Source organism: Lates calcarifer, unplaced genomic scaffold (genome assembly GCF_001640805.2).
Source record: "Lates calcarifer isolate ASB-BC8 unplaced genomic scaffold, TLL_Latcal_v3 _unitig_732_quiver_1353, whole genome shotgun sequence".
NCBI lineage: Eukaryota > Metazoa > Chordata > Actinopteri > Centropomidae > Lates > Lates calcarifer.
This window is the reverse complement of record NW_026117947.1, coordinates 1-24,156: the sequence shown is the minus strand read 5'-3', so window position 1 is coordinate 24,156 and position 24,156 is coordinate 1. Positions and strand designations below refer to the sequence as shown.

At 38.4% G+C, this 24,156-nt stretch overlaps 3 protein-coding genes across 5 annotated transcripts; all 3 read left to right on the top strand.

Moving 5' to 3' along the window:
• Positions 1–1,426: 1,426 nt before the first annotated feature.
• On the top strand, positions 1,427–7,644 carry LOC108879768 (5-hydroxytryptamine receptor 3A-like). Its single transcript, XM_018671156.2, has 11 exons — positions 1,427–1,466; positions 1,939–2,099; positions 3,296–3,340; positions 3,825–3,934; positions 4,484–4,653; positions 5,000–5,157; positions 5,953–6,163; positions 6,284–6,460; positions 6,842–6,924; positions 7,030–7,176; positions 7,633–7,644. Exons 1-11 carry the CDS (start codon positions 1,427–1,429, stop codon positions 7,642–7,644), a joined length of 1,314 nt encoding a protein of 437 aa, XP_018526672.2.
• A 1,002-nt stretch (positions 7,645–8,646) lies between these two features.
• On the top strand, positions 8,647–16,352 carry LOC108879771 (5-hydroxytryptamine receptor 3C). 3 transcript variants are annotated; one of them, XM_051069255.1, is made up of 13 exons: positions 8,647–8,693; positions 10,593–10,673; positions 10,917–10,997; positions 11,280–11,342; positions 11,841–12,001; positions 12,390–12,434; positions 12,576–12,685; positions 13,632–13,801; positions 13,966–14,126; positions 14,489–14,699; positions 14,821–14,931; positions 15,030–15,106; positions 15,331–16,352. In XM_051069255.1, the coding sequence occupies exons 3-13, from the start codon at positions 10,991–10,993 to the stop codon at positions 15,610–15,612; spliced, it is 1,398 nt and encodes a 465-aa protein (XP_050925212.1). In that variant the 5' UTR covers positions 8,647–8,693; positions 10,593–10,673; positions 10,917–10,990; the 3' UTR covers positions 15,613–16,352. The 3 variants fall into 3 exon arrangements, with proteins under 3 accessions (XP_050925212.1, XP_018526675.1, XP_018526674.1); XM_018671159.2 differs by lacking the exon at positions 8,647–8,693 and adding an exon at positions 8,787–8,798; XM_018671158.2 differs by lacking the exon at positions 8,647–8,693 and adding an exon at positions 9,589–9,772.
• A 4-nt stretch (positions 16,353–16,356) lies between these two features.
• LOC108879773 (5-hydroxytryptamine receptor 3A) lies at positions 16,357–22,013 on the top strand. Its single transcript, XM_051069256.1, has 9 exons — positions 16,357–18,243; positions 18,660–18,704; positions 18,784–18,893; positions 19,750–19,919; positions 20,024–20,184; positions 20,397–20,607; positions 20,775–20,937; positions 21,505–21,578; positions 21,757–22,013. Exons 1-7 carry the CDS (start codon positions 18,073–18,075, stop codon positions 20,933–20,935), a joined length of 1,029 nt encoding a protein of 342 aa, XP_050925213.1. The 5' UTR covers positions 16,357–18,072; the 3' UTR covers positions 20,936–20,937; positions 21,505–21,578; positions 21,757–22,013.
• The last annotated feature ends 2,143 nt before the right edge of the window (positions 22,014–24,156 follow it).

The following is a 24,156-nucleotide window of genomic DNA, read 5'->3' as shown; positions in this document are numbered from 1 at the left end:
TAGCTTGTTTGGGTTCCTTCTAAATTCTTTCTTACCTTATTCTTACAAACATGTATTGTCAATTGATTGTCAGTTGATCCACCGAACAACACTGTTAATGTCAGTTTGCAGGCAAGACGGTAATTAGCTGCTCAGCTGCAGCACACTGAACGGCATGAAAATTTTCCTGACTGCACAGCCTCCACTTCTTCATTCACTGTCAATGACGTTCACACACTGAACATCAGCTCTGTTAGTGCCCTGAGCACTTAACAGTGGTTTTATTGACTCACTCTGTGGGAAGATGCAAATACACAATTATATGCACATAAAAGCCTTGTTTTCCCACATCCTGGTTTTAGCAAAGCTGGTGAGGAAATGTGCCCTATGATATTCAGCTTTATTTATTTTCTCTGTGTATTACAACCATTTTATTCAGTGCTACATCTACATGTAACACATATAGACACTATAAGTCTTGTATTATGAAGTTCTAGTATGTCTTTGCCACGTGATATGAACAGTCTTTATGTGTCATACATTTAGATTCTTGCATGAAACTGTTGAAGGTTTTTTAATATTTATATCAAGTTGTATTTGAGGAGGTGAAATGCAGCATAGTTAATGCTTGTTGTTTGCTTTAGCCTACATTATGTCATATATTCATTTGATTGAATAACAGCTCTGTGATCTGTTCTATGGACTGCTTTTGAAAACCTCAGACTCTTTTTACCGTGTAAATAAACAACAATACAAATGTACAAATATTTTACATGTTTTTATTTTAATATGCCAATTACATTAACAATAGCTACAGGACTATTTATAGAGGTCTCATATATTCTTTCACACCCAAAGGTGGCGAGATACTTTCTGCAAAATGCAGCCAGGCTACCTGTTGCAGCAGAGATGTAATCAAATTTAACCTGCCATCTATGGAACAGGTGATGAGAGACATTCATCCTGGCATCAGATGGGAATGTGTATGACTACATTGGTTGGTAACACCTCTTTGACAGCAGCAGTTGTCAACAAGGTTCATGCGTGCCTTTCAAAATACTCTCAAAAACATACCACAGCTAAGATGGACAGCACCTTAGTCCTTTCTTCTAGCAGTCTGGAGTGGAATATCTTTCTGAAGGCTTTCTCCTTTCCCATTCATGGCCAGGGAGTGAATTACAATCACTAAATTACAACAATAGTGGAAGTAAGAAGTAAACTGATTTTGGTTTATTAGTAAAATTGATCTGCCCACAGGATGTTGAGAGCACTGGCACTTCCTGGCAGCTTTGCTGCATTAAGTGTGTTTATGTCCTTGGACCAATGAGAGTTTTAAAAGGGCTGATCATCAAATGCCCGGCCCTCCTCCAGTACAAGGCAGTTATATTAGTACAGCAACAGTTTCTATACAGAAGAGGACAGGACTGCTCATTAATCTCTCACAGTCATGATACCCCCAGGTTTCCTCTTTCTGCTCCTCCTCACAGGTAAGCTGGAACAGTTCTGTATGATGCATGCAGGCATACACAGAGAAATCTCCTGTAGTCAGGACATTACTGTATCCTATCTATTCCTTTTACACTACTTTCTGTATTTCAAATTTAACTTTATTCAACTTTGCTCAAATCCTATTCTGTGGCATGCAGTCAACATCAACTGCTAGGTGGTACATGAAGCACTAGTCAGTTGTATTTTATTATTATCTTGGTTTTAAGCATGTTCAGGACATGATACAGAACATAACCTGATTATTCATATTCCCGGGTGAGTCTAATGTTATCAGGTTATTGTGTCTTTCTAAAATATAAGTAATTAGGTACATACACAGTAACTGATGTCCAGAGAAACACCAGGGTTCTGTACTTCTAAATAAAAAGAAAAGGTAAGCATGTTTGTGATTTCTTTCCTTTTAAGAGTCATTTGTCTCATAGTGAACATGTCTTCATGTTTTTGCTTCAGATGGGGCGTACTCTCAGGATAACTGCAGTTATCAAGATGTTTTAAACTACCTGAACCTGACCAAAAACAATGAGCTGTACTTCATGACCCGGCCTGTTAAAAACTACAAAACCCCCACAAAGGTACAACTGGAGGTTCTGCTCTATGCCATTCTAGATGTGGTAAGTGTTCAAAGCTTTTTTAAGTTGGCCCTTGAACTCTCTTGAGTTGTCAAGAGACAGTCAGAGTAAGCTACTAAGCAGATTGTGCAATCTTAAGCTCACTAATTACTGATGATGATGATGCATGATGTTTATTCCACACAACTGTTTTCATGTTGAGTTCAACTTTGGTGAACTTTAACTCCCTAATTTGTGCAGGTGACCAAAAGTAAGTCATCTCGATAGTCCTACCTCTGAGTGAAGCAAGAGCTGTAGTTCAGCATGTAAGGGAAGTGTTGAGGGCAGTGAGTCTGTACAATAGTTATTATCAGCAGCTGAGTTGAGTATATGGGTTTGTACAAAAGTATCAGTAGAAAAGACTGGTTTGTTCATATTTGCCCAGAACCAGTGGAAAGTCCAAAATAGAGGAAACAGTGCAAGATTTTTGGCTTTGTGTCACTATTTGATTTTATTTTAGATATTGAATGACATAACATCTGTGACTCCATCTCTCTGTTAAAGGGATCATGTCTTTTCTGTTAATGTTCCTTGTGGTCTTTTTCAGATATTGTATGAGAGCAAACCAGCAGCAGTGAATTCAAATGTCATGATAGCAAGGAAAAAGACTTCTTGCTGATGGGGTAGAGTTAGAGTTAGGCTGGTCAGTATGACTTGTCAACCAGTAAGGCTAAACTGGTGTTTGCTGGTTAAGATGACTGACTAGGTGGCTGGCTGGACTGACCAGCAAAGCCCAGCTGGTCAAGCTGGTCAAGCTGGTTATAATGGTCAGTTAGACTGACCAGGCTGTACTGGTCAGTAAAGCCAATCAAGGCTCATAACAGTCCCTCTTTACCATAAACCCTAAATAGAATTCTCCACTCAACCTACGTAGCATAAACCATATTCCTTCCATGATTGGGCCAACCACCCATTTTCTGGTTAATAGTGGATTTGCATTGTTTGTGGACCTCGTTATATTGAGTAATGATTGACTATATAGGTTGTTCTGCATCAAGATGAAAATGTGAAGAATTTGCTAACACACTCTACATACACACTGCTAGTGCTTTAGTCAATGTCCAAGGACAGAACAAGATGGCCCCAACTGTTCTGTTATCCTAAGATGCTGCACCTAAGGACAAAACAGTGTGTTGCGTTGGTTGTGCTGTCATGTTTTCTGAATGGAAAGACTTTCACATATGTTTCTTTGTTTACAGGTAGAGAAAGAACAAAAATTTATTCCTTACGTCTGGACTTACAAGGTGAGTTGTCATTTTTTATGCCTCCACAGCTGTGATTGGAAGAATTTTCAGGTTGTCTGTCCATGATTCTTGTGAATGTGATATGCCAGTAACACCTTGAGGGAATTTCTTCAAATTTGGGGCAAATGTTCAAGGATGAACTGATCAGATTTTAGTGTTTCAAAGTCAGGGTTACTGTGAACACGTTTTTTGCCTCTTGAATGTGATATCCCAAGACTGAAATGAAGTCAAATGTTGACTTGAACTCAGAGATGAACTGTTTAGAATTTGGTGGTCAAAGGTCACTGTGACTGTATAAAACATGGCCATTACATAAGAGTTCACATGCTATTTAACAGCAACTGGAATGGTAGAGGCATACAACCATAAGGCAGTAATTGTAGTTTCATTTTTTTTCTCAGAGTCCCTTTAATTTGTGTCCCTTTGTCTCACTTATTCATTTATTTTCTTGTTCCTGTTTTTTTGCCTTCTGTTTCCCCTGTAGAGGTGGCACAATGAATATATTTCCTGGGATCCAAATCAGTTTTGTGGAATTGATAATGTTTCTCTTCCTGCTGAGATTATGTGGAAGCCAGATCTTGCTATTGAAGAGATGTAAGCATGAATGTATCCACCTGTGTACACACACACACACACACACACACATCTTTGTATTCCTATCTTTGTGGAGCAGTGTCATTAACATAATGCATTCCCTAGCCCCTTACTCAAGCTTCAACCATCACAACTGAATGCTTGACCCTAACTCTGATTCAATTCTAACCCTAACCCTAAAACCAAGTTTTAACCCTTCTAACAGCCATTTAAACCTGGGGGGTCCAGCATTTTGGGAACTGGGGGTTGTGTTTTTGCTTAGATATAGTATCACACAATAGCTTAAGGATTTAGATACTAACACACTGCTTGACATTTATTAAAAGTGCTCCCCATTTTAAGCCATTAGCTGCATTTCAACAGGTTTCTGTATGATTAAATTGTCAGTAAGTGCATTTCCATTCACCTCTTATGAGGCACCTTGTTAGAACAGTTTTATTGGCTGCCTGAGGTGGCAACGCAATCCCTGGCCTCAAGTTACCTTAAATAAAAACAGATTCACACAATGGTTTCCACACTATAAATTTGTCTCTATGTGTTTTCATACAGGACAGAGATGGACAAAGCACCTCTGAGTCCTTATCTCTCTATCAACAATAAAGGTTATGTTGAAGTCCAGAATGATCAAGTGCTGGTCAGCACCTGCAGGATGCACACCTACAATTTCCCCTTCGACATACAGAGCTGCAACCTCTCCTTCAAGTCTGTCATACACACTGGTGAGAGCAAGACAGATTGTCACTATATTTTGTCTAAAAACACAAACTTAGAGTGCAGATCAGATCTGTCATCATGTGATAGCTAGAGCCAGTTAGGACACAGGTGGAGACACCTGGAGTCACAATAGTCATGATATTTGTACTTATAGACTCAAATCAAACTTTTTGCATGTTTTTAAAAAAGTAGCAACGATACTATCATGTCTTGTTGTGACAATCCCTGCGTAAAAGGGGCTAAACTTTCACCAGCTCTCCGTCTGTCCCCCAACACCACCAAAAGTCCACCTTCTATTGTCCACTCCTTCCTTGTTATCTTACCTAACAGTTATCTCATCTCCTATCTCAGCCAAGGACATTCGGCTTGTGCCACTCGACAATTCTTCAGAGGCCACAGACTGGTCTCGGGATATGATGCTGACCCAATACGAGTGGCTGTTCATCAACATGAAAGTCACCTTCAAAAACGCCAGCGACTTACAAGACCAAGACATCATCATTTACACTGTAGGTATAACTAGATACAGATCAGTCACTTCATGTAAATATAGCTTGAGGTAGTTGCATGTGAGTGTTTCCATTTTGAAAGACTTGTAACAACATTTGGTAACATTTTGAAGGGAAATATTGTACTTTTAACTACAGTATATTTATCTGACAACTAATGGTTGATAGTTTGAATATTTGATGAAGTTGTATGTGTGCGTGCACAGAGGTGGTTTTAGGTACTTTGGCAAATGTTTATATGTCTGTGGACAGATTTTGTCACTGCAGTAGAGTTACAACTGTGCAAAATACAGTCAGGAAATTTTATAAGTGTGTAGTTGAGATCAAAATTAAGGCTGAGTTTAAAGATGGGTTTGGTCCAAACAAGGGCTTTGCGGCTGGTGTGATCTCATCACAAGATGGTCTCTAAGTTTTTTTCCTGTCTTGCCTCTTTCAGCCCTATCTGTTCTTTCTTCTTTTACTTCCTTCCCCATCCTGTCCTGTCCACCAACCTTGTTTCTTTCCTGTTTTTTACCTTCTGTTCTTCTGTCTTCAAAATTTTTCTTACTTCATTCCTTCTTTTATTTCTTTAACTGCTCTGAATTATAATAATCCACCAGCAGCTCTTCTTGTCCTCCATGTTTCTTGAGCATATTTTACCACTTTTTATTTGAGTGAACATTTGACTTGTTTTCCACTGTAGTATGCTGCTTTTACGTAATGAGCAGATCACCTTATTGTTACTGTTTAGTTGTGTTTCTCAGATGTGCAGTACTAGGTATATCAACCACCTGAACCTTTATCATCATTTCACAGATCAACATGAAGAGGAGGTCAGTGCTCTATATTGCCAACTTCATATTACCTGTCCTGTTTTTCTTGGGTCTGGATTTGGCCTCCTTCTTGATCTCAGACAGCAGAGGTGAGAAGCTGAGCTTCAAGGTCACTGTGCTGCTCGCTGTCACTGTGTTACAACTTATTCTGAATGAAATCCTGCCTGCCTCGTCAAACAGGATCCCACTCGTAGGTAAAGAAGCTCAGAGTCTTGCCTTTATTGGACTGTACTTCATATGAGTAGTAACAGCACATATAACGACTCACTGTGTAGTTAATTATCTGCATTAATGAAGCTGACGTCTTCCTTCAGCGATCTACTGCATTGGGATTTTTACTCTGATGATGCTCAGCCTCTTGGAGACAATTTTTGTGATGTACCTGATGGAGAAAGATTCTGCATCCCAAGACAATGAGACAAATGAAGACCGAAGCACAAGTGAGGACTGCAACCAACAGGGAAAGGCCAACTTTCTGAAATGTTATGGAGGTGAGACCAGGAGCCAGTTGCACCAGCTAAATTCAAAATAAGCCTAATTGCCGTAAGTGTATTGGGTTGAGATTACTTGCTACAGAATATTTACACCTAGTAAATGCCACTTGTAACTGTTGCAGAGCCAACTAAAGCAAGTGACAAACCTTGTCTGAAAAAAAGAGGAAGCTAATATGGAATATGATCAACAATCTGACATGAAACTTGATTGAAAAGCTGTTTAATAATGTAAAGTGGGAAGGATATAGCAATGGTGCAACCCAATTCAAGAAGCTACTCTTCAGTTTATTTTCCTAATGTATTTCTTCTCATTAATACACACTTGTTCATTGCATTATTTTGAATTTGGTAAAAACAAACAAACAAATGTTTTTTCAGAGGTGCACAAATCAACTCAGAACACATGTATCTATGATGGTGCTGGTGAAACTCAGACTGAATTGCTATCCATCACCAAAGAGGTTAGAACTGGATTGTACTTTAATTCTCATCACATTAATGGAAACAAAACACTGAATGTCAAATTTAACAGCTGTCACTCTCCATCTACTAAATTACTTTTGCAGCACAACAGCAGCAAGCAAGTGGAGGAGTACCAGGCCTTGGAGAAGGTCTCAGGTGAGCTGAGGGAGATGGAGAAAACACTGACTCTGCTCCTCGACAGCAGGAAGGAAGAGGTCAAGCCCGGCTACTGGACCAGAGGGGCTAAAAGAGTCAATAAAGTTTTCTTTATTTTCTATGTCACACTGATCAGCGTATTTTTAATGTATGTCTTTGTAAAATGGAACAATGCATAGAGATTTTCATTGCTACACAATAATACTGTTTCTTTTGTTATGACCAACTAGACTCAGAGCTAATTATCATTTGATTTTCTTCATTTCTACTGTGTTTTTTCAAGCTCAGTACGTACCTGGTTTGGACCTGCTTGCAGTAAACAGCACAGCCCTGCGCTCTGAGCCTGACACTGACACTGACAAAAGCTCTCACCTCCGACACCTACTCCTGTGGCAAACCATTTTAACATTTAATAGCTTGTCTGCTACAGCACATATGTCTGTAACTCTCACATGCATAAAGAGAACTCTTTAAAGAAAAAATCAGAAACCAAAAATAATGTTTATCTTTCTTTCCTTATTCTTACAAACATGTCTTGTCTTGCACCTTAGATTGTCAAATGATCCACCAAACAAACTTCCACTGGGGAATAAATAGCACTGTTATTGTCAGTTTGCAGTGGAGACAGCAATTAGCTGTCTTTCACACACTGGACATCAGCTCTGTTAGTGGCCTGAGCACTTAACAGTGGTTTTATTGACTCACTCTATGGGAATTATATGCACATAAAAGCCTTGTTTTCCCACATCCTGGTTTTAGCAAAGCTGGTGAGAAAATGTGTCCTATGCTATTCAGCTTTATTTATTTTCTCTGTATTAGAGTTACTGAAAGGTTGCTGTTTGCATGTTGACACAGTATGAACTTGAACTTACAACCAGTCAAGTTCTAGTATGTCTTTGCCATGTGATATGAACAGTCTTTATGTATCATACATTTAGATTCTTGCATTACATTTTAAAGGTTTTTTAATATTTATATCAAGTTGTATTTTCTTTGAGGAGGTGAAATGCAGCATAGTTAATGCCTGTTGTTTGCTTTAGCCTACATTATGTCATATGTGCATTTGATTGAATAACAGCTCTGTGATCTGTTCTATGGACTGCTTTTGAAAACATGCATCAGACTCCTTGTTCTGTGTAAATAAACAACAATACAATTATACAAACATTTTAAATTATTCATCCAACATTAGCTGTAGGACTCGGATATTTACAGAGGTCTCATATATTCTTCACTGCTTGAGGATAAAGGAAACACTTCCTGTCCAGCAGAGCCAGGCCACCTGTTGCAGCAACAAAATTTCACCAGCACAGTCAGTTTGCGCCAAGGCTGCCAGGTATAAATCTACAAGCTACATTCATCTCCCAACTCACTGCTACATGCCCCCAGGGACTGGTGATTCACAGCCTAATTCACTTCCCAACGTGTACGCATTTGATTTTGACATTAGAATACGCTGATCATCTATAGATCATAGATGGATTTATCACTTTAAGGTATGTAAGAGGCTGGTGACGCTAACGACCGGTGAGCCTACCGAAAATCAAAAGAAGAAGAAGAGTTCGGCCAATCATAGCGCTGGATTCGAATTGCACGCGGGGATGATTGGCAGGTGCGTTAAATCATTTCACGAGACAGCTAATCCACAGTAAAACATTTTTACCTTGATTTTATATCTCTTGTTCAACCTCCTCCCTCCCGTCGGCTGGTTCCGTAGGTAAGCACCGTGATTTGAACTCTTTTGGAACGGTAACCGGACACGGGGTGTGGAAAATGAATTGAATTAAGTGAACTCTAGCTTACCGTCGCGTACGTATTTGCACCCTAGCTAGCTTGTTTACCTGTCATTTAAATTGGCATAGTCTGTCATATTTTCCGTGTGTTAAGCATGATTTTTCATAGTATTTGTAATACTAGTCATTGCAGCCAAACCCGTATTCGTCTGAAGAGGAGCAGACTGCAAGCGCCGTAGGAATCCCTACCCCTAAAGAGTCCCCTGAATGAAAATAACATGAAGTGCTCATCTTTTATTAAGATGTTAAGAGGGATACCCGTGTCATGTTTTTTTCACACTAGGATATGACAGTAATGGATAAGAAGAAATAATAATCTAACAAATAACCCCCTACACATCCGCATGATCTGAACATATCTCCAGCTTAACGGTTGTAGTCCAAGACTTTCTGTAAAGTTTGCAGGTCTGTAACACCTCTGTGACAGTAGCAGTTCGTGTGAGCATTGCAAAACACACTGTTCTTAAAAACATGTCCCAGGTAAGATGGATGCCACCTTACTTAGTCCTTTCCTAGAGCAGGTATTTTTCTAAAGGCTCTCTCATGAACCTGCAACTCTTTTTCATTCATGGTCAGGGAGTGAATTGCAACCACTAAATTACAACAACAGTGAAAATAAGAAGTAAACTGGTTTTGGTTTTATAGTAAAATTGATCTGCCCACAGGATGTTTAGGGCACTGGCACTTCCTGGCAGCTGTGCTGCATTAAGTGTTTATATTCCTAGACTAATGAGATTTAAAAAATGGGCTGATCATCAAATGCCCAGCCCTCCTCCAGTACAAGGCAGTTATATTAGTACAGCAACAGTTTCCATACATGACAGAGAGGACAGGACTGCTCATTAATCTCTCACAGTCATGATACCCACAGGTTTCCTCTTTCTGCTCCTCCTCACAGGTAAGCTGGAACAGTTCTGTACGATGCATGCAGGCATACTCTTATTGTATTCTATTGATTCGTTTCACACTGCTCTTCTTATTTCAAATGTCACTTTATTCAACTTTGCTTAAATCCTGTTCTGTGGTATGCAGTCAACATCAATTCTTACGTAGCACATGGACTACAAAGTCTCTGGTACAATATTATTATCTTGGTTTTAATCATGTTCAGGCAGAACATACGCGACGGTGTCGTTCTGCTGTTAAATGTCACTGAAACTGATGTTGTTGATCCTATTTGCATCGTTCACTGCTGCTCATTCTTAACATAACTGAACTAACTGCTATTTTTTTAAAAATTTTGTGCCTCAGCGTTTCACTTGCTCTCAAAGCCACAGCTTCACTGTTAATAAAGCACAGTGGTGCAATTTTTAACAGCTGTCAATCAAAGGAATAAACATCTAAATTTACAGCTGATAGGATACCTGTTTCAAAGTGCCTGGATCAATTACATTATATTAATTTCAGGTTAATTTCAGACATCCTCTATCTATAGATCTTTGAAGATCTTTGAGATATACATATGAGCAAGGGACAGTTATATTGTTTTTTTGTTTTACAGAATTTTTTAGATTGTATTTCTGGCATTTTCTGCTTCATCAAATATTCAGACCCTGGCTGTTGCATTAAGGACTCAGCCTTGATATGTGGTATGTGGTGTATGGTATACACTCAGCACATGTTAATACCTCAGCTACTCTTCCAGAGTTGATTTGATGTTAAAAGACTTCCAATTTAGAGCTGCCAGACCCATGTTTCTGTGTTTTCTTTCCTGTCAGGTGGAAATCCCTCAAGTTTAGAGCCACTGGAGTTTCTTGATGCTCAACAAAAGTCCAATCACAGCTTTGAGGAATTGCCAGGTACAAAACAAGCACTCCAGATGTGCATGTTATATATACATGTATACAATATTTGAGCGTTTCTAATGAGAGGGGGAGGGGAGGCTTGGTAGCAGGACCACACTCAACATGTCATAATTCCTCAGCCACCCTTCCCAAGTTGATTTGATGTTTAAAAAATGAATAAATGGCATCGAAAAACTGTAAGAAAGCATGAAATGTGTTTGCATGGAAATAAAATACCAGCATTTTCTTCTCTGTCAGGTGGAAATACCTCTAGTTTTGAGGTACCAGAGCTTCTTGATGATCAACAGAAGTCCAATCACAGCTTTGAAGAAATGCCAGGTATGAAAAAAATAGTGATTTTTTTTTTTTTTTTTTAGGAATTGTAGTGCTTGCTAAAAATGAACAAAGCTGAGGAGAAATGCATTCAAAGGAGAAAAACCTCGGAGAAAATACACTCACGAGTAGGGAACAGTTTTAATGTTAAAAACACTCTAGCACATCATAATATCACAACTGTCATTTCAGAGTCGATTTCATATGAAACCTTAATCATGATACAGTATGTAGGAAAGCACAAGATGAATCTGCATGGAAATGATACTTTTCTGTCTTTCCTGTCAGGTGGAAATACCAGTTTAGAGCTACCAGAGCTTCGTTATGGTCAACAGTCCAATGACAAAGACGGTACACTCTTATGAAAGTGCAGATGAGTTGGTCCTGAAACTAAGTCAACAAACCTATTACACGCTATGTGGTCTGTTGTGAATGTGTGGCCTGGGCTCATGTTAGGCCTTAACATACAAGTGGGCATTGTATAGGAGATGCATCTCAAACAGAGAGTTAAAATGACCGCAGAAAAAAATCATTAGTGAAATGATGAGATAAAACCCAGCTGTCTTGCTAACATCCATCTTATAATGGCCTTTATAATGGCCTCTCTGTGACCACAATCACTGTATATTACTACATATGTTTGTGAGCTGATGTTTCTCATCTTTTGGTAGTAAATTCAGAAGCAGTGGATTCCCACTCACATGTTTAATGTTTGTCACTTCCTCTAAATTAAGAACACACACAGTAACCCTAATATCCAGACAACTACCTAGTTTAAAAGTAAAAATAAGAGCATGGGAGTTGAAATTTGTGTATTTTTTACTGCTTATCTTGATGTGTTTGCTGTAGACTGGCCTTGGAACTCGGAAAACTGCAGTTATCATCATTTTTTAAACTACCTGAACCTGTCCGAAAACAAGAATCTGTACTCCATGTTACGGCCTGTTAGACACCACAAAATAACAACAGAACTATACCTCAAAATGGTAATCTATGCCATCCTAGATGTGGTGAGTTGTTTAAATGTTCTGTTAATTTTTTTCTTGTTAATTAAAATAATTATTCCCTCTGCCAAGGAGGATATGTATATCTTATGGTCATTAGCTTTTGTAAAAGAGATGGCTCAGTATGGTTGCTGGTAATTGTGCTGATTGCCTGATCCAAACTAAACACTGTGCAGCCTTGAGGGAGGTTTGTGCCTATGTTTATATTTGACATGTATTAACGGACATGTTGTTAGTTTCCTCAGTGTTCCTCAAAGAAGTACAATGTTTCTGATGTTTTTTATATTAAAATTGGCATAGTGCTATATTTCATAACAGTTTGGTGCATGTATGGTTGGTTACTGTATGTTAATTGTGCTGCTGGAGAGATTTTCACACATCATTTATTTCTCAGAGAGAAAAGGACCAGGCTTTTGTTCCTTACATATGGATTTATTTGGTGAGTTCTGTTTGAGATACACAGCACTTTCTGATCATTCTCACCTGTTCATCACCTCTTGATTTTTTTCCTTTTAAATTGAATTTTTTCATTCTTTCTTTCTCTCCTTTTATTTTGTACCTCTCCTGTTTTCCTGTGTAGAGTTGGCATAATCATCACATTCAGTGGGATCCAACAGAATTTTGTGGACTTGAAAGTGTAGAAGTTCCCACTGAACTAATGTGGAAGCCAGATATAAATATCGAAGAAATGTAAGTGCATGCTCTCTCTCTCTCTCTCTCTCTCTCACACACACACACACACACACACACACACACACAGAGATCCCATTTTGGCAATGTTTTGCTTATATTACAGTAATATTAATCAAGCACAAATATTGAAATATTTACTGTGCATCCCTTCATCCCTTGACAGTCCACTCTCTTATTCCTCATTTCCTTATGATCAGGTGTCCTTCAGCAACACTCAGTTGAACCCATTTGCTGCTGGTGGACAAGCCAGCGCCTTGCATGGCACTGCTGCTGGGTTAATGAGAGGCAAATTGTAAAGTTTTGTCTGTGAGAGCAACATTATGTAGCTATTTTACCTTAAAATAACAGCTTCAGAATCGTTTTGATGGTACACTGACTTCTCATAGGGGCAATGGTGCCTCTGTCATTCCCACTCTGCAACTTAAATTTTTGCTTACTTTTGTTAGTGAAATTTAGTAATAGTCAGTGGCCTAAGCAGCCAGAATCAGCCCCAACCAGTTCAAGACTAATGCCGAAATGTAGATCACTTAAAAAGACTTGGAAGTCAATAAACACCAGCGTTCATCTTCAATATTCAAAGTTTCCATACTTTGAAAATATATAATATAAGAATTATAAACAGAGTTTGGTTTGGATTGGTTTGGACTTTCTGCTCGGGGATCATGAGGAATATACACAGTTCAGCTGTGTTTCAAATCAGTAAGTGGGCTATGTAGACAAAGCTCTAGTTTAGTATTTAAAAACCACTTATCCACACAGGACTTTGAGCAGAACAGAATGAGTTACCGCTTGTGGCTACAGATGCCGCAGTTGCTCAGCAGTTACATTTTGCAGCTTTAAGGTAGAAAAGTGTTATACAAGTGAACACAGAAAGACACGATGCACTGTGGGTAATTCAGTTTAGGCACAAGTGTGTGTGTGTGTTTTGTTTGTTCTCATACAGGACAGAGAGAGACAAGACCACTCCAGCTCCTTTTATGACTGTTAATTACGACGGCATGGTCGAACTTAGAAATGACTTGGTGGTGGTCAGCACTTGCAGGATGCGTGTTTACCAGTTCCCCTTCGACAAGCAAAGTTGCACTCTCTCATTCAAGTCTGTCATATACTCTGGTGAGCCCGTGCCCTGCTGTGTTTCAAAATTTCTCAACACCTGTTTGAATGTATATGTGCTGTAAACCCCTGAACTGTTTATTGTCACACCAGCAGATACCACCATGTAAATTTGTTGTTGACCTGCCAGAAGACTTCATCTTAATTTGTATTTTTCACCTCAGATGAAGAAATATGGCTGTACGCCATCACCAACTCTTCAAAGATTACTGAGTGGTCTTGTCAAGCGATGCGGACGCAATACGAGTGGCTGTTCATCAACATGACAGTCACTAGAAAAACTGTCAACTATTTTAACTTCAACCAAAGCATGATCGTTTACACTGTAAGTATTTCTGGATACAGACACACACAGGGCCAATGATGGTCTCCTCCCTTTAGGCTGTGTCTTTAGCTAGAGAGATATCTGTTTTTAAGAGTCTCTGTGTCCAGCTCTCTGTATTTTTGAAGCCTCTACTTCAATCAGCAGAGGCATTTGGACCACAGTAAGCTGTGGTGCAGCAGAAAAACACTGCCATTCATAGTGTGGCTTGGCACTTTTGCTGTTTCACTTAAAGTAAGTAAATAATTCGAAGGCTTTTTCCACCTCTTCAGACATGAGCAGATTTCTTGGGTATTTCATAGTTGCTTTTGTCAAGCACAGGAGTAGGAAGGTCAAGAACCTGATCCTTGAACATCATTTTACAGATCACTATGAGGAGGAGGTCAGCCCTCTACATCATCAACTTCATACTGCCTGTCCTGTTCTTCTTGGGTCTGGACTTGGCCTCCTTCTTGATCTCACACAGCGGAGGTGAGAAGTTGAGCTTCAAGGTCACTGTGCTGCTCGCTGTCACTGTGATGCAGCTTATTCTGAATGAAATCCTGCCTGCCTCGTCAAACAGGATCCCACTCATAGGTAAAGACGAAGAAGAGTCTTGCTTTCATCAGACTATGCCTCATATGAGTAGTAACACCACATACACTGACTCACTGTGTAGTTATTTGTTGACAGTAATTAAGCTGACTTCTCCCCTCAGCGATCTACTGCATCGGGATTTTTGCTCTGATGTTGGTCAGCCTCCTGGAGACAATTTTTGTGATGTACCTGATGAAGAAAGACAACGAGACAGACAGAGACCAAGCCCTGAGTCAGGACACATTTACAATGTATAATAATACATGCTGGTTAATTATATCATTTTGATGCAATGCTAAGACCATCTTTGTGTCTGACATATTCTTTCAGATGTGAGGAAACATGCTTGCTGTGCATTTTGCTGTGCTGCTGAAACTCCATCTCAAGTGCTCTCTGTAGCTGAAGAGGTTAGAATTATGTTAAATTTCAAAGGGTTGATTCACCAAAATTAGACACTGACATGTGCTCTTTGGATTATCCAGAATGACAGGAAAGAGATTTTGCTATTGACAAACTAAATTTAGATGAACCAACTCTTTTATTGTTTTCACAATGAACACAAAAACTGGAACCATATACAGTATGTTCCACAAATCTTGTTAATAACGAGTCTGCTAAACCACTTCTACAGCACAACAGCGGCCAGCTGACGGTGGTATCCCACTATTTGGAGAAGGACTCAGATGAGCTGAGGCAGATGGAGAAAACACAGACTCTGATCAGCAGCAACAACAGCACCACCAGCAGGAATGAAGAAGAGAAGCCTGGCTACTGGACCAGAATGGCTAAAAAAATCAACAAAGTTTTCTTCATTTTTTACGTCACAGTGGTCAGTGTGTTTTTATTTTCGGTCTTTTCCATGTGGAACATTACAGAAGCCACTGGAAAAAACAAAAAATACTGCTCTATTTAACCTGTAGTTCATCTCCACCTGGGGTTCAACAATGAATCAAAATATTATTGAAAGCCCAACATGGCCAAGTGCAATATCCAAATCTCAGGAACTGCAGCCAACCATTATAAATGAAGCATTGTGATGCGACAGAGACACCCCGACCCACAAATCACGTTCTCCAGATGCTTGTTTGGGTCAGACCCCAGCAGAAGTCACATCATCATCTTTAAAATTTGAAATGAAAATGAAATACTCACTCACTCACTCAATATGAATCACTAAAATTGTGATTCATATTGCTATATCTATCAAAACAGTCACAATTAATTAATTAATTAATTAATTTCATATTGTTCAGCCCTGCTCTTGACTAAAGAAAATAATTACCAGTTGTTTCCTTACATGTATACAGGCCACTTCTAGCTTTAGCCAGCCAGATAAGTAAATGTTATTAGCAGTTTAGATATATGTAGTCCTTCAGCAGTGTTGTTTGCATGTTTTACACACTCACTCTAAATATTAGCCTATTAGTCTGGATACGTTATGAAGTTCTAGTAATATATGTACCTCTGATATGTAATGTGTGCAATTCTAATGTTACATACATCACAGAATATATTCAAAAATCGAAGTGTAGCTCTTTAAGATTTGTATCAAGTTACTCTAATGTCTGCTGTTACAGTGTATTTGTTTGCCCATCCATTACACTAAGCATGAGGCAACGGTAGGTTAAGTAGTTTCATGTTGTCTTTTATGGGGTTTTTTCCGCTTCTATAGTACATCAGCATTTATGATACTTTATGTACTCAGATGATGGAATAATAAGTCCTGTCGCCTGGTTCTGAAAACATGTTAGTCATATGTTTACTGCTGAAATACACAATAAATACAGACCTTTTACTCTCTGGATTATACAAATGGCTGACAATGAAAAACCTGACCAAATGGAGAAATATACTAACATACAGATTATAATCTGTCTTAATTTTTGCACTTTGAAACATTTAAGGACATTTAAAGTATATGGTGTGTAGTTCATAGCCATCAACTATATATTTGAGATTATATGTGTATCGTAGGCTTGGTAGGAGAAATTATAGCAGGAGTTTATGTCATAGGTTTTCAAAGGATGATTGTGACACATGGTTTAGGGTTATTATACTAACAATTAAAAAAAGACTTGAACCCTGATTGATTACCTTTTATTGTACTGAATTTGATCTAATTTTTTTTTTTTGTTGTTGTTTGGACAAAGGTTACACTAGTAACTTCACAGTCTCCTGACTTACTACACCACTCACTCTTGTAGTAAGTTGTTCTTATTGATTAGTTATAGCTGATCTATAAATCACAAGTAAATGATGTATTAGCAATTAATCCAACTATTGATTACGGCTTATAAACCCTCTTTAAATAGTGCCTTACCAAAAAGTGGCACCAAAAAGTCATCAAGCTTAATTTAAAGTGAATTTGGTTTAACCAAAAAATTAGAGATACCAGTTTTGCCAGCTTTTGGTGTTTCAACCATTGGATTACTGACATTTAAAAAAAGACCAAAAAAAAAAAAAAAGGTTGGTCATTTAGTTTGCCCAGCCCTCTTCCAGTGGGTGGAGGGGGTGTTTTTACTGCAATGTAATATTGTCTAGACAGCACAGAGATGACAGGGATGCACATTGGTTTTGTCACTGGTCCATAACCCACGATGCTTGTTGGCTTCTTCTCCCTGCTCCTCCTCACAGGTATGGTTTCTGAGCGTCTAATCAAGAGTAATGTGGACAGTGAATTATTTTCTATGAGCTTATCCTCCTCTAATGTTTTGGAATAGGGGCAGAAATATCAGAATCTGGACCTGTAATTTGAGAAGTATCTATGGCTGGAACTAAAAGAGAAAAGTTTTTTGTTTTGTTTTTTTACTTGAGCAAGCGAATCCTATAGCTTGTAAATTTATTACAGCTTATATTAAAGAGGGACATATGATTGCAAAAGTAATTTTCTGAATCTGGTTTTTGTTGTATTTAGTGGTGTACAGCAAATGGATCTCAAATGGAGAGCTTTAGACCCAGAGGACTGTGAAAGTCGTTTAGTGGTCAAGTAGATAAGCTGGTCTGCAGACATCCATCTTTGACCACTAGCACTTGATAATAATTGCAGAAATGTGAGCTGGTGTTTACAATTGACTGACATGGAAAGACTGATTAAAAAAAAAAATCCTGATTTGGACAGATGTTTTTTTTTTCTGTTTGGACAATCAACATGTGGAACATTTTACCAACAGAACTAAAAATGACTCATTAACACTCAAACTGAACCAGTTTTAAAGAGATTTTTCTGTGCTTTTGTGTTTTTTTGTGGTTTTATGTATTTTAAATGTTTGTCTAAGGAGGGGTGTGGCAAATTACATTCAGCTATGAATACTGCTGCTATACAACTAATTTATTAATTTTTAACATCATTGTCTCTCACACTGAATGTGTCTTGATGTTTTCAGCTGTGGAGTCCTCTGAGACCGTGTGTAGTTATCAGGATGTTTTAAACTACCTCAACTTAACCAAAAGCAATGAACTGTACTCAATGACACGGCCAGTTAAAGACTACAAACAGCCCACAACGGTCTCTCTGCATGTTCTGCTTTATGCCATTCTAGATGTGGTAAGTGGTTAAACCTTTAAAATTTATGTTTGTTTTTGTATTCTGTCACTGAGCAGACTATCTAAAAATTTGCCAGGAAATTTCAATAAATCTGGTAGGGTAGGGCTGCAGTCTGGAGATTTATAAAGCACTGCTTTTGGTTATCAGTCGATGGCACCAGCACTGCATTAGTGAGATGTTAGGCTTGTGTTATTATGCTTATTTTCTCATTTCTGTCACTCAAACAGGAGTAGGTAGATTTCCACATCAGTGCCTAAAATTGCCATATCATTACGATTGAACAGGTTTTATGGAGGTAATGTTTTGTTTTCTCTAAGTGCTTCCTGTTTAAAATGCAGTTTTATGATCATTCAGCTGTTTAGTCTGTTCATTCCTTGGCTGGAAATATTTTAACACTCGTCTTTGCTTATTTATAGAGAGAGATCGACCAGACATTCATTCCTTACGTTTGGATTTTCATGGTGAGTTTTTTAGTTCCTTGTTATTTTATTTAAATTTCTGACCATGTTGTCTAAATTTTCCTCTTGTTTTCCTCTGCAGTCCTGGCAGAACCAGTACATCTCATGGAATCCTAGTGACTTCTGTGGTATCAGCAGAGTTTCTCTTCCCACTGAAGTTTTGTGGAAGCCAGATCTCACTATTGAAGAGATGTAAGTTCACCAAGACACAACACGAGACTTGAAGCAACAGTTTTTTACAATCCAACAACAAATTCATAGCAAATACCACCTGTTTTTTTAAGATTGTTTTTGTGCACTTTTGTCTTGAATTGATATATAAGTATAGAGCTGAGAGGCAGACAGAAAATGTGTTCCCCTACTGAGTTATGTGAGTTTCCTTCAGTGTGTTTCCCTTCAAATGTAGTGCAAATTTTCGCTGAATTTTGAGAAAACTTGCAATCTAAATGATCAGACATTAAGCTGTTTCCTCATACATTTCACATTCCTACCCCACATATCATTTTGGTCCAATAAAAGTAACTGAAAAATGCTACAAGCCTGATTTTATTCTTAATATTCTTGCATCCATTGGTGGTAGAGGCCTCAAATATTGTCTCATAAGATTTATAAAAGACTGTATTTGATGACAGAATAAAGATCAGTGTTATATGGGTCCAAAAATGGATTTACAATACCTTAAATATCAATCAAAAATCACAGTGTTGCACTTTTTCCCCCAAAATCTAGGACCTTATAAAAAATCAATAGGCATTGAGTACAAACTGAGAACATGTTTGTCCATCTTACAAAGTTTGGTGAGGCTAGGAACAATACTTGTCAAGTTATTAATGACAAACATTCATGAGGTGGACAAGGTTTGAACGAAACTTGAGACAATGCTGCAACAACCTGATCTCATTTAACACATAATGACCCAGTATAATTTCATTGTGCTGCTCTTTTCAACCAAGGCTGTTTGTTTAGTTGTGGGTCATTATGTTGATGTTGGTGTTCTCTGCACGTATATTTTTTTACAATCAGTATCTCTGTGTGTGTTTTCATACAGGACAGAAAAGGACAAAGCCCCTCCAAGTCCTCATCTCACCATCTTCAGCACCGGTGTCATCCTTATTCAGAATGACCAGGTGCTCGTCAGCACCTGCAGGATGCACGTTTACAAATTCCCCTTCGACACTCAGACCTGCACCCTCACCTTCAAGTCTGTCATACACTCAGGCGAGTCACGTCAACACACACCACCAGATGACACCACACACAATACATTCCTTCTTTGTTAACCTGCTCAGAAACCTCACTTTTTTTTCCATCTCCCGCCTCAGTTGATGAAATACAGCTTGTTCACGACACCAACTCTTCACAGGCCACTGAGTGGTCTCGTGAGGTGATGCGAACCCAGTACGAGTGGCTGTTCATTGACATGACAGTCTCCAACCAAACTGTCACCAAGTTTGGCTTGGAACAAGATGTGATAATGTACACTGTAAGTGTTACTGGCTATAGATGCATAGTTAGTATTTACTCATGTTCTCTAAAGGGCATTTTCAGGATTTTTCAGTCTGTCTGAAAACAATGTTGATGTATCCATATGTATGTATGTCAGTCCTTCCTTTTTTCCTCATTCCCCGCCACCCTTTATTGATCTCCTCTGACAGGAACAGGAAGTTAATCTGATATTTAAACATCATTTCACAGATCAGCATGAAGAGGAGGTCAGTCCTCTACATCGTCAACTTCATATTACCTGTCTTGTTTTTCTTGGGTCTGGACTTGGCCTCCTTCTTGATCTCAGACAACGGGGGCGAAAAGCTGGGCTTCCAGGTCACTGTGCTGCTCGCTGTCACTGTGATGCAGCTTATTCTGAATGAAATCCTGCCGTCCTCGTCAAACAGGATCCCACTTATAGGTAAAGCTGATGGGAATGTCATTACTTTCTCAGGTATTTGGTCATAAGCCAAGGAAGTTACATTTACATTATATTTTTGAACTGGTCATAGCACTAGATAAAAAGGTATCACCAAAGTTAATACAAATCAGTGTGTCCACATTAATGAAGCTGACTTCTCCCTTCAGCGGTCTACTGCATTGGGATTTTTTCTTTGATGATGCTCAGCCTCTTGGAAACGATTCTGGTGCTGTATCTGATAGAGAAAGACAATGAGGCCGATGAGGACCAACGCCTGTGTGAGGACTGTGGGGGGAAAACAAAGCAAAACCAGCTTCCAAAACAATAGAGGTAAGAAAACGTCTTAGGAAGACACTACCAGCTAATGACAGTAAAGTGAGACCTACAGTAAACTGTCTTATTTTAAAAATTTAATATATCCCTGCACTAAGCTAGTTTTTGTTTTCTTGCTAGCTTTTACTCAGCACTTTAGAAAAACAAATGTAAAAAGTATAAAATTATTTATTATGATTATAAAATCGATGATGAGAAACAATATGAAGACTTCAACCTCAAAAATATGACATTTCATCAGTCATGAACATTCATATCTTCTCTTCAGCATCTCCTCCAGATAAACTATTTTTCAGTTCCTGCATTATGGTTCTGCTCCCTTTTAACTGTTTAATATGTGGATCTGTTGCTCCATCAGCTCTGTTCACAACATCCACAGAAGTATCAGACGAGCACAGGTCAATGTCATTATCCAGTAGCATAGAAGCTGCTCTGTTATAGTTGTACTGTTATTGTGATGTGCACCTTTATTTACTTTTCTTTCTTATAGAACACACTGGTTATTTGTCCAATTTTGAATATGGTGCCTTATCACCATCTCTTGTGTCTCATTTGTCTTTCCAGAGGAGAAGAAGTGGAATCAGTGTGCATGTGTCTGTGATGTGTCTCCTGATGAAACGCCAACTGAACCGCTGAAGGTTGGGATTAAACATGTGCAACACATTCACTCTCCAGCTTCACAAAACACACACAAGCAAATACAAAAATGTTGCTCAGCAGTCTCAGTATACTGTAGACCGTAGGTCCATTGTCACAGCTGGAGATATTATTTTTATTCATAATCTTGCAAATTAACCACAGTCTTCAAAATCACAGTTTCAGGTTAGCAGCAGCCAAGTGACAGAGGAGTCTCAGGGCTTTGAAAAGCTCTCAGATGTTCTGAGGGAGGTGGTGAAAACACTGACTCTGCTCCACAACAGCAGGAACGAGGGAGGAAAGCACGGTTACTGGACCAGAAAAACTAAAACAATCAACAAAGTTTTCTTCATTTTTTACATCATATCTGCCAGTCTGTTTCTATTCTGTATGTTCTTCAACTGGAGCTATGCAGAGGAATTATAGTGCTGTATAATAATGTATGTGATTTGAGAAAAAGTCCAATACCTGGTATGAAATCGTGACCAAGGAAACATTTCCTTTTATGTGTGTATCTGAACACAAATGTACTTGTAGTCACCTGGAGCCGGTTCCGCCAGCTATCTGTAAACCCTTCACTAAGTTACTGCCCAGTTTCATACTGCTGATTTACTAAATGCAGTTGCACTAAACGTAAAGTCTCATCTGGTATAGAACGTTTCACATAGAGAGGAGATTTGGGAGATTTTGTTTTCAACAGCCAGCACATATTCTGATCAGAGTTTTAATGCTGTGATTGATCAGTGTATGTTGCTCTTCAGTAGTGTTGTCTGCATGTTTTACACACTGCTGCACATTTAGCACATACATTCAGTATTAGTCTATGACTAGTCTGGTTGCATTATAATATTCTACATTATAAAATAGCAGATTTACTATATGCTGATGTAATATAAAACAAATCCAAACATTCAATTAATCCAACAAATAGATCATTTATGAAAAAATTAAGCATGCCGCTGATAATAACAGCCCTGTCACCTAACTGACAGGAAAACATGTATCAGCCTTTTAAAGCAGAAATAAAAATACAAACAAAACTTTTTCTCTTTCTTTGTGTCATCAGCAGCTTGTTTTGAAGCAGCTAAGCCATAAATTCTATTTTATGATACTCATGATGATCAATTTCTTTAATGCTAACAGAGACGTATTAATTCAATCATATACTTTATCATTGATGTCATAGGGGTTGTACTTGACTTGATTCTTTTCAGAGCTGTTCCTAATATCCTTATTTATGTTGTTGTGGTGGAAAATTTGATTAGAAACACCTCACAATGTAATGTTGTTCATTATAACACCACCTATAACTCCTCAGTGATGAATATAAAATTGTTAGAAAATAAAATAGATATAAAATTATATTTTCAAATTAACCAAATTACTCCAAAATCTCTTCATGTGATCTCAACATCATGGAGTCCATCTGGGATCACAGACTGGTAAACTGGTGTTTTAAAGGCAAAGGGTGGTCACACCAAACACTGATTTAATGTGGGTTTACTGAACTTTGTTGATAAATTGCTAAAAAAAAAATTGGGTGGGATGGGAATCAGCGCCTTGGAGAAAAAAACAACTAAAATAAATGAAAGGGTTGGTCACTTAGTTTGCCCAGCCCTCCTCCAGTGTGAGATAATATTTCTAGTCAGTAGGGATGCACATTTGCAGCACAACACTCTTACAGACTCTGGATTCTCACTGATCCTGAGCTCATGATGCTCATTGGCTTCTTCTTTCTGCTCCTCCTCACAGGTAAGGTTTCTCTCATCTCATCCCTGTCACTGGGGGTAATCCACAGACCTCACTGTGATCAAGAAGCCTCAATGAGAACTGTTCACAGTGAGATTTGTGACTACACTCCTAAAAAGTAATTCGGGGGACCTTTTACAATCACTTAATTAAATGTGAGATGCAACATAAAAATTCTAATCTATTGATTTAGATAAACCTTCTAAGTTGCAAACATAATTTTGATAAGTTGTGTCAACTTAATATTGCGTGTAATTTAAATTCTAATTACTGCATTCATTTATTTGAAACTAATTTCTAGTTGTGGTAACTTAAAAGTTTGCTGGATGAAGATAATTTCAGTAGAAGTTGTCATAACTGTATAACATAACTGTTGTGTTTTTTTGTTTTTTTTGAGCCAACACATTGATTTTTAGATCATAATCAAGAGTAACGTGGATGTTGCCTCTGAAAAGAGATGCTGTTGTTGATTTTTTAATGCTTCATGTTGTCATGCTGTGAGCTCCAGAGAAGAAATCCATCCAGCTCTATCCACTCAGCTGCCAGCTGTCAGGTATTAGCCACACCTAGCTAAAACTAATGCAGGCTAATACAACAGCCCCAGCAATTAATCCTACCTTTATGAAGGTTACAAAGTTCAATTTTTGTTTTAAAATGTTTAAGGTGTTGATTCAGCTGTATGATCAGTGTGTGGTGCTGATGGACTGTGTTGAGCTACTGATGGACTGTTTCTAATGTTGAGCCTACCTTCATTGATGTAAACAAGGTGCACAAAATGTTAAAGACACACATCGAGTCTGGGAAAACTTCTGCTAACATGATGCAGCTGAC

Bases quoted from the DNA above. Each gene is read 5' to 3' on its own strand.
- LOC108879768 (XM_018671156.2), top strand. From the start codon at position 1,427: ATGATACCCCCAGGTTTCCTCTTTCTGCTCCTCCTCACAG. The intron at 3,935-4,483 runs GTAAGCATGAAT...GTTTTCATACAG, and splicing joins GATCTTGCTATTGAAGAGAT to GACAGAGATGGACAAAGCAC. The intron at 6,164-6,283 runs GTAAAGAAGCTC...GTCTTCCTTCAG, and splicing joins AAACAGGATCCCACTCGTAG to CGATCTACTGCATTGGGATT.
- LOC108879771 (XM_018671158.2), top strand. From the start codon at position 9,733: ATGATACCCACAGGTTTCCTCTTTCTGCTCCTCCTCACAG. The intron at 13,802-13,965 runs GTGAGCCCGTGC...TTTTCACCTCAG, and splicing joins CAAGTCTGTCATATACTCTG to ATGAAGAAATATGGCTGTAC. The intron at 15,107-15,330 runs GTTAGAATTATG...CCACTTCTACAG, and splicing joins TGCTCTCTGTAGCTGAAGAG to CACAACAGCGGCCAGCTGAC.
- LOC108879773 (XM_051069256.1), top strand. From the start codon at position 18,073: ATGTTTTCAGCTGTGGAGTCCTCTGAGACCGTGTGTAGTTATCAGGAT. The intron at 18,705-18,783 runs GTGAGTTTTTTA...TTTCCTCTGCAG, and splicing joins CTTACGTTTGGATTTTCATG to TCCTGGCAGAACCAGTACAT. The intron at 20,608-20,774 runs GTAAAGCTGATG...TTCTCCCTTCAG, and splicing joins AAACAGGATCCCACTTATAG to CGGTCTACTGCATTGGGATT.